Source organism: Rhinopithecus roxellana, chromosome 20, assembly GCF_007565055.1.
Source record: "Rhinopithecus roxellana isolate Shanxi Qingling chromosome 20, ASM756505v1, whole genome shotgun sequence".
NCBI classification, from domain to species: Eukaryota; Metazoa; Chordata; class Mammalia; order Primates; family Cercopithecidae; genus Rhinopithecus; species Rhinopithecus roxellana.
In genome coordinates this window covers 7404356-7413461 of record NC_044568.1, presented here as the reverse complement: position 1 = coordinate 7413461, position 9106 = coordinate 7404356, and the positions used below count along the sequence as shown (strand labels likewise).

General features: G+C 51.8%; 1 protein-coding gene across 1 annotated transcript in view; it reads right to left on the bottom strand.

The window, feature by feature from the left end:
- Positions 1 to 2013: 2013 nt before the first annotated feature.
- The window catches only part of IL4R (interleukin 4 receptor), a 52310-nt gene continuing 45217 nt past the window's right edge, over positions 2014 to 9106 (bottom strand). The window contains 5 exon segments of the mRNA XM_030924609.1: positions 2014 to 2997; positions 2999 to 4192; positions 4194 to 4548; positions 5991 to 6040; positions 7815 to 7893. Coding sequence (XP_030780469.1) covers positions 2968 to 2997; positions 2999 to 4192; positions 4194 to 4548; positions 5991 to 6040; positions 7815 to 7893 — 1708 coding nt within the window. The 3' untranslated portion in view covers positions 2014 to 2967.

The following is a 9106-nucleotide window of genomic DNA, read 5'->3' as shown; positions in this document are numbered from 1 at the left end:
ATTGGGATAATCATTGAGCCTGCCAACTAGAGCTGTTTGGAGATGTAAATGACAGCGGCTGGACGGTGCTTAGCATATTGCTTGGCCCTAAATAGATACCTATTTTTATTTTAAATTATTATATTTTATTATAAAGAGCTTTTGGAGGCAAGAAGTCCAGAAGGCTAATTCAGGCTCTGCTATTCTCTGGGTGACTTTGGGCAAATCCCTTTTCCTCTCTAAAACGGTTTCTCCAGCTGTAAACTGTGTGATTTGGGCAGCTAAAGGGATAGATTTGGGCTTAGAACAAGGAAGTGTTTTTTTGTTTGTTTGTTTGTTTGTTTTCTGAGACAGGGTCTCCCTCTGTCATCCAAGCTGGAGTGCAATGGCACGATCTCAGCTCACTGCAACCTCTGTGTCCCGGGTTGAGGCAATTCTACCAACTCAGCCTCCTAAGTAGCTGAGATTATAGGCGCCCCGCCACCACACCTGGCTAATTTTTTTAGTTTTTGGTAGAGATGAGGGTTCACCATGTTGGCCAGGCTGGTCTTGAACTCCTGACCTCAAGTGATCCACCCGCCTCAGCCTCCCAAAGTGCTGGGATTACAGTCGTGAGCCATCATACTTGGTGCAGGGTGTTTCTAACAAACATCAGGCTGCATGTGAGGTAGAGAGCTCCCCATCATTTCCAGTGTATTATGTAGGCTCCTAGAGCAGGAAGGAATCCAAAATGGCCAAGCTTCTCAAGTGTGAAATCAGGGCACTTACTCAGAGACACAAAGTGATACAGACATAGGAGCTTCAGGTTCCCAGCCTGCCCATCTAAAGCCCACACCATCACTCTGCCTGCCTGGGATTGTGAAGTGCAGATCACTAGAGAGAGCCTGGGTGATGGAGACACTGTCTGGATTCCACTATAGGTCTGTTGCTAACTAGCTGTGTGACCTTGGCAAAGTGTATCAGCCACTGTCGGTGTCCTGTCCACGTCTCTTTGGTGTGCCAGAATCTCTCAACACCTCCAACTCTCAGTTCAATAATTTTTTTTTTTTTCTGGAGTAGCTGGAAGTGCTGGAGAATTAACACTCCTAGAGGCAGCTCTCAGCCAAACACAGATGGGAGCTGATGGACAAATACCCCAGCTCCCTCCCCTTTGCAGGCACAACAGGCATGTGCCATGCATGGTCTTCCAGAGATCCCCGGCAGGTGTCAGTTGCCCATGCTGGTAATCTGTTGGATAACTCACCCTTTTCTCAGAGGTTTATTTAAACTGGAGCAACTCCATCTTGAATAGGGGCTGGGTAAAATGAGGCTGAGACCTACTGGGCTGCATTCCTGGGAGGTTAAGGCATTCTTAGTCATAGAATGAGATAGGAGGTCATCACAGATACAGATCATAAAGACCTTGCTGATAAAACGGGTTGCAGTAAAGAAGCCAGCTCTAACACACCAAAACCAAGATGGCAACAAGAGTGACCTCTGGTCATCCTCACTGCTACACTCCCACCAGCGCCATGACAGTTTACAAATGCCATGGCAACATCAGGAATTTACCTTATATGGTCTAAAAAGGGGAGGCATGAATAATCCACCCCTTATTTGGAATATAATTAAGAGATAACCATAAAAATAGGCAGCCAGCAACCCTCGGGGCTGCTCTGTCTATGGAGTAGCCATTCTTTTATTCCTTTACTTTCCTCATAAACTTGCTTTCACTGACTCTATGGACTTGCCCTGAATTCTTTCTTGTGTGAGACCCAAGAACCCTCTTTTGGGGTCTGCATCTGGACTCCTTTCAGGTAACACTTGCTTGGTTCGTGCCCTTCCCTGCCTCAGTTTCCCACTACCTTAGCAGGGTTTCCTGGGATTACTTCCTAAATCAACTATTTGAATCCTTGTCTGGGGAACCCAAACACAGATGGCAAGTTTCTTAACCCCCTGCATCCTGGTTCCTCTGGATGGGTGAACTCCAGGAGTTATTAGAGACACGACACCCACAGCAGTGTCTGGCAGTATGTTTGGTTAATACATACAAAATAAAGAGACAAAGAAACTTTATTTATACAAAACTCCACCCCTTCTGTTCCACTCTCCTCAGCAAACACAGACAACAGGTGATGAAACTATCTTTAAAACACACAGATGAGCATTACTCAAGCCAAGGTCCCCACCTTCCCTAGCACCTGAGGTCTGGGCCAACGTGCAGGGTAACTTGTGCCTTATGCCTGCTGCCTGGATCGCTCGGCCCACAGGGTAGCTGAGCATATTTATTCTGGGGGTCCCATGCATATGAGGAGCCCCCAGCCATACAGCTGTGCATGGGTGGTTGGCAGCAAATTGTCCCTGCTCTAGTCATAGCAATTTTTCATGTCCTCTGCTGCTCCCGTTAACTGAACACCCCTTGACAGCCGGGATGCTGCCTCCAGCAACCTAAGGAAGCTCTGTTGAATGAAAGTGCACCTCTAGGCAATGACCACCCTCCCTGAACTGCAATTTCTCATCAATTTCCCAAGGCCGCCCAAGTCATTCCCTTGATGGCTGTGTTAGTTTCTAGGCTCAGCTTCTAGTTCAGTGAGACAGAGGCAGGTGGGCCTCTACGTGGGCCATGGTGATTTGGCGGGCAAAACATGCCCTGGGCAGGTACAACAGGGACAGTCTGCTGCAGAAGTTGTGGATGGAGCAGCCAACAACTTGTTCACAAGTCGAGGTGCCAAGGACCTCAGTTTTCCTGCAGGGGCCTGCCGTGGGGCACAGCGACCCAGTGCCCTCTACTCTCATTGGATGTGGCGAGCCCAGCCCAATGCTGGGCGGAGTCCAGTCTCTGCAGCCCAGCGTTAGGCCAATGTCAGTGGAACCTAACACCTTCATACCACGTTTCTTCAAGTCTTTTGGAAATCTGCCAGCCTGGCTGCCTTCCAAGAGGTGGCATTTCCCAGGCATGGATAAGCCCTAGTCCTCATCTGCAGATCTCAGCAACAAGAGGGCATGCACCTAAGAGACCCTCATGCATGTGGGACCCACTGGAGACAAAGTTCACGATCTGGGGAGTCTGGCTGGAGCTCTGAGCACTGCCAGGGGCAGGATGGAAGGACAATGAGGATTTACTCTTCTCGGAGATGCCCGAGGGTGCCAGGGAGGCCGGACAGAGGCTAGCCTCCAGTGGAACCCCACCTAGAGAGGGGTCTGGGGCCCTCAGGGGGGGTGTAGGGGGCGAGGACCTGTCTCCACAGCAGCAGCCACAGCAGGGACTAGCCACGACAGGGGCCTGGCCACCATCCTCCTGGCCATGACACTGCTTCAGGTGGCCGCACAGGTGGCAGGTGAGGGCTGAGTAGACGATGCCGCTGCCCAGGCTGTCCCCAAGGGGGTCTGTGGCCTGCTCCAGGGGGAGTGGGGGCTTCTGCATGTCCTCTACTTTTTCCCCTGGTTCCAGACCCAGGTGCTCTGGGGAGCTGCTTGGGAGGTGTGAGCTCTGCGGGCTGTGAGGTGGCTCCCTGTCCAGTCCAAAGGTGAACAAGGGGACAGGGACTGGGGCAGGGTCCCCGGGGCAGCCAGGAATGAGGTCTTGGAAAGGCTTATACCCGTCTTCCCCACTGCTAGCCCCAAATCCACATTCCCCCGGGGACACGGCACTGCTGGCAAGCAGGCTCGAGAAGGCCTTGTACCCAGCCTCTCCCGGGGGACCCAAGCCCGCCACCGCACTGGCCTGGATGCCACCCTGCTGCACCGCATGTACAAACTCCCTATAGCCACTGGTGGGGGCCGAGGCGGGGGCTGCAGCCGCCCCGTGCCGGAGGACATTCCGACGGAGGATCTGCTCCCAGGTTTCTGGCTCAGGTGGGCCCACAGTGGTTGGCTCAGAGAGCTGGGGGGCACAGGGCATCTCAGGGTCCACTTCCTCCAGGTGTCTGGCCAGCAGCGGGTCTGGACCCAGCTCTCTGGGATGCGGGGACTGGCTCAGGGAGTTGCTGAAGCTGCGGTAAGCAGGGTTGCCTGAGACAACGAGGGGCATCTCTGTGAAAGTCAGGTTGTCTGGGCTCTGCGTTGGGCGGGCAGGAGGACTCGGCTCCTGGTGGAGAGGCTGCTCCTTGCCCCAGGGAGGCACCTCCTTGGGCCCTGCACTTGGGAACTCATCCCAGGGCATGTGAGCACTCGTGCTTCCCAAAGTTGGAAGAAGGCACGACTCCCCCATGTCCTGCTGGCAAAAGCCCCCATTTCTCCCCTCCGAGCAGGTCCAGGAACAGGCTCTCTGTCAGCCGGGCCACAATACCCTCCCTTCCCTCCTGGAAGTCATCCCTGTTGCTCTCAGGTGATGCACAGAAGCTCCCTTTGTCTTCCTCTACCCCCTCCTCCTCCTCACACTCCCCTGGAGCCTCAAACAACTCCACGCACCGCACCACGCTGATGTTCTCTGGCCAGAGGACTGTCCTGCTGATCTCCACCGGGCACCATGATGATTTTCCAGAGCCCTGGAAAGGCAGATCTTTGACAGCCTTGTGGGGATCCTCATCCCTTTTCATGTTGTGCTCGAGAAAACAGGGCAAGAGCTTGGTGAGACAATTCTTCCAGTGTCTGAAAAAGCAAAGTTTGATCAGGGTTCACTTTCAATACTTGAAAAACTCATATTCATTCTTCAAAGCCCAGCCTGAGATCATCATGTCCTGATGGCCATCTACTGCAGATATGCCTTTTAATGTTATAATCAGTAATTGATCAGTCTATATTGCTAGAATGGGAAATGAGGGTAGGGCCTGTGTCTTTGGGATTTCAGGAACCCAGCACATGTCCTGGCACCAAACACAAGCTCAGATCTGTTGAATAAGAAAAAGTCTTTATGGATGATTATAATTAAAAGCAACACCATATCCCAAGCCATGACCAATTAGACTGGATATGGAAGCCGGGTGCAGGGGCTCACGCCTGTAATCCCAGCACTTTAGGAGGCTGAGGCGGGAGGATTGCTTGAGCTCAGGAGCTTGAGAACAGCCTGGGCAACAGAGCCCAGGCTGTCTCAAACATCTCTACAAAAATTTTTTAAAAAATGAAAAATTAGCTAGGCATATTGGTGTATCACTTTAGTCCCAGCTACTCAGGAGGCTGAGGCCAGAGAATCACTTGAGCCCAGGAGTTTGAGGCTGCAGTGAATCACTGCATCCAGCCTGAGGGACAGAGCAAGATCCTGTGTCCCAAAAAAAAAAAAAAAAAAAAAAAGATGCAGGGTCCTAGGGTTGAAGAAGCATCCTGGACCCCCTTTAGTTTCCGGAGTGTGGAAAGGTCCAGCAGGCCCCAGGGAAGAAGCTAAGGAGGCCACAGTGGCGGGGCAACACAGCGAGAGCTTGTCTTTACAAAAACTTTTATTATTATTATTATTATTTTTGAGACTAGAGTCTCATTCTGTCACCCAGGCTGGAGTGCAGTGGCACAATCTCCGCTCACTGCAACCTCCACCTCCCGGGTTCAAGTGATTCTCATGCCTCAGCCTCCTGAGTAGCTGGAATTACAGGCAAAAACCTTTTAAAATAGCCAGGCGTGGTAATGTACGTCTGTAGTATCAGCTACTCGGGAGGCTAAGGTGGGAGGATCACTTGAGCCCAGGAGTTTGAAGCTGCGGTGAGCTATGATTGCACCACTGCACACCAGCCTGGGCAACAGAGTGAGATCCTGTACATTAAAAAAAAAAAAGTGGGGGAGTGTTCAGGATAGTGGCTATTTGCCAACAAGTATACAATTAGGTCAGGATTTTAACAACAGGCACGTCTGCTCTGAGTGTTAACTATAACAGCACTCCCAAGGGGCTTCACCATGTACCTGACACACCAGTGAAACTCAGGGGGCTTGGCCAGCACTCCACGTTTCCAAAACACCCCTCCTCCTGCTGTCCCTTGAAGCCTAATGTCACAGGGCAATCACCGAATGCCGGGGAAGAGAAGGCAGACATAGAGCTAGGGGTTTGCCTCTCCAATTCTATCACCTTCCCAATGCATGCAGGCTGTGACCTAAGTTCAGATACATACGGGCACTTGGCTGGTTCCTGGCCTCGGGATCGCCTCTCCCACTGTGACTCCTAAAATACAGAGACAGCCAATGAAAGAGCAGAGTGGCCTTGCAGCCCGGCCCGCAGTACGGCAATGCTCAGGAAGGGGTGCAAGCCTTGACATCACACAGGTCAGAAGTCCAACAGGTCACTTACGCTTTCTGAGCCTCAGATTCCTGGGAATTAATGACATTGTCCTAATATTCACAGGGACTGTGGTCGATGGCAAAAGTGGCCACAGAGGAGTGCTCTGAATCTCCTCCCATCCCTTGAATCTACCCTGGCCCTGGGACTTGCTTGGACCCATAGAATGTGATGGAAGTGACATCGTGCCAGTTCTGCGCCTGGGCCTCAAGAAGCCTTGGGACTTCCCACCCTTGAAAACTGAGCCACTTGGTGAACAAGCCTGGGCCGGCCTGCTGGAGGGTGGGAGGCACATGGTTCACGCACCTGCACTGTCCCAGGTAAAAGTCAGCCAACTAGGCTGGGTGCAGTGGCTCATGCCTGTAATCCCAGCACTTTGGGAGGCCGAGGTGGGTGGATCACCTGACATCAGGAGTTCGAGACCAGCCTGACCAACATGGAGAAATCCCGTCTTTATTAAAAATACAAAATTAGCCTGGTGTGGTGGCGCATGCCTGTAATCCCAGCTACTTGGGAGGCCAAAGCAACAGAATCGCTTGAACCCGGGGGGCGGAGGTTGTGGTGAGCCAAGATCACGCCATTGCACTCCTGCCTGGGCAATAACTGCAAAACTCCGTCTCAGAAAAAGAAAAAAAAAAAAAAAAGCCAACTATCAGACACGGAGGGAGGCCACGGAGGGAGGCCAGCTCAGTCCAGATCTGCCCAGCCCAGCCCAGCCTCCCCCGCCACCCTCACTGCTGAGCCGAGCCCCAAATGCCAGCCTGCAGAAGCATGAGCTAAATAAAGTTGGTGTTGTAACCCTCTACATTTCAGGGTCATTTGTTACATAGCGAACACTAACTGATACATAAATGGCACTTGGTATTTGCAAGAGGCTGGAATATGCACTTTATATGTATTGTCTCAATAAATTCCAATATCTGCCCTACCAGGTAAACACTGTTATAACCCACAAGAGGAAACTGAGGCTCAGAGAATTAAGCAACTTGCTCAAGTCCACACTGCCAGTGAGTGGCAGAGTCAGGAATCAAAGCCAGCACCACTAGATTCCAGAGTCCCTGGGAAAGCAAGGTCCCTCAGACCTTCTCTTCTAGACAGGACCTGTATCCCCTGTTTCTCCTTCCTAGAGAAGTCTAATCTTGCTCAGGCAAACCCTACCCACTCACCCACAGGACCATCGCCTTGGGGAAGCTGACTCCACCCCTGGCTCAGGGGTGGGATACATTTCAGGCCAATGAGAACCCGGAAGGGATTTGCTGGTGCTGCGGGGGCAGTTTCCTATGCTTAAGAGGAAGACACAGAAAGCCTGTCACCCTCTCGGTCCTCCTCTCCTTCTGGCCTCTAGCCCTGGTACTGGCACCTCCCCAGGGAATGACACAGTGATGATGACCCAAGGGTCATTCTCCCAAGGGGAGGGAAAAAAACAGGAAACCAACTCCAGAGGAGCCCACCCCAGGCTGGGATTGCCAAGAGGAAGGGCGGGAAAGCCTCTGGTCTCCTAATGACCTCATTCGGCTTCTGCCTCTGTCTCCCCTGCAACCCTCCTGACTGTCCATTTGCCATTCCAGAAGCCAATGAATGTCCTTAACAGCCCAGGTGTTCTGAACCACATTTCTTCCTGTACGCAGTCCCACATATCCTCACCCACGCCCGCTCCTACCTGAGCATCCTGGATTATTATAGCCACGAGGTGGCTGCGGGCTGGGTTGGGAATCTGGTCCCACCATTCTTTCTTAATCCTGAAAAACAAAAGGAAAAGGTGTTGATCTCTGAATTACTGACAGGTGAATGCTCCTCCCATAAAAATGCTCGTTATCACCAATACTTATTTGGCGTCAGAGATCAGGCTGGTTAGTTTCTGGAGCTCAAACCACTGACTCCTTACTCTAACCTGGTGACATGGATTCTATTGCTAACCCTATTCTACAGATGAGGAAAGTAAGGCCCAAGAAGGTGGAGTGACAGCTGGTAGGTGGCAGAGCCAGGTTCACACTTCCGCATTCTGTTACCCAGAGCAGAGTTCCTGATGAGGCCACCTGTGTCCCCAGTGGGAACGAGACCCCAGGGGATTAGGAAAGACTCAAACTGCAGAGAGACGATTCTAGGTTCCCCTCAACAATCCCTTTTTCAGAGCAGCTGAGGGTAAATGACCAGGGAGTGGCCTGGGATGGCCTGGGAAGCTGGGGGATCTACGGAGAAACACACCCCTTCTCTCCTCCTGGCCTGCCTGGGGCCATGGTGCATCATCACTGCGAGGTAAGATCCTCAGACCGATTCTGAATTAGCCTCTGTCCACGGTTTCAGTCAACACGTATTTACTGAGCACCTTCTATGTTTGACTCACTGTGCCCAGCCCTGAGGCCACAACAGTGAACAAAACAAAGATGCCTGCCTTGGTGAAACTGACCTTCAAGAGGGACAGATGGATGATCAATGGAGGCAGAAATGCTTATATGAGGCCAGGCATGGTGGCTCACGCCTGTAATTCCAGCATTTTGGGAGGCCGAGGCAGGTGGATCACCTGAAATTCGAGACCAGCCTGGCCAACATGGTGAAACCCCGTCTCTACTAAAAATACAAAACTTAGCCAGGCATGGTGGCACGCACCTGTAATCCCAGCTACTCAGGAGGCTGAGGGAGGAGAATCCCTTGAACCCAGAAGGCAGAGGTTGTGGTGAGCCGAGATCGCGCCACTGCACTACAGCCTGGGTGACAGAGTGAGACTCCATCTCAAAGAAAAAAAGAAAGAAAGAAAGAAAGAAATGCTTATATGAGGTTAATCATTCATGGCAATAAGTGCCATGAATAAAGGGATAGAAGTTCAAGACCAGCCTGGGCTACATAAGTGACAGCCAGTCTCTACAAAATGTAAGAAAATTGGCCAGGCACAGTGGTTCATGCCTATAATCCCAGCACCTTGGGAGGCTGAGGCAGGTGGACTACTTGAGGTCA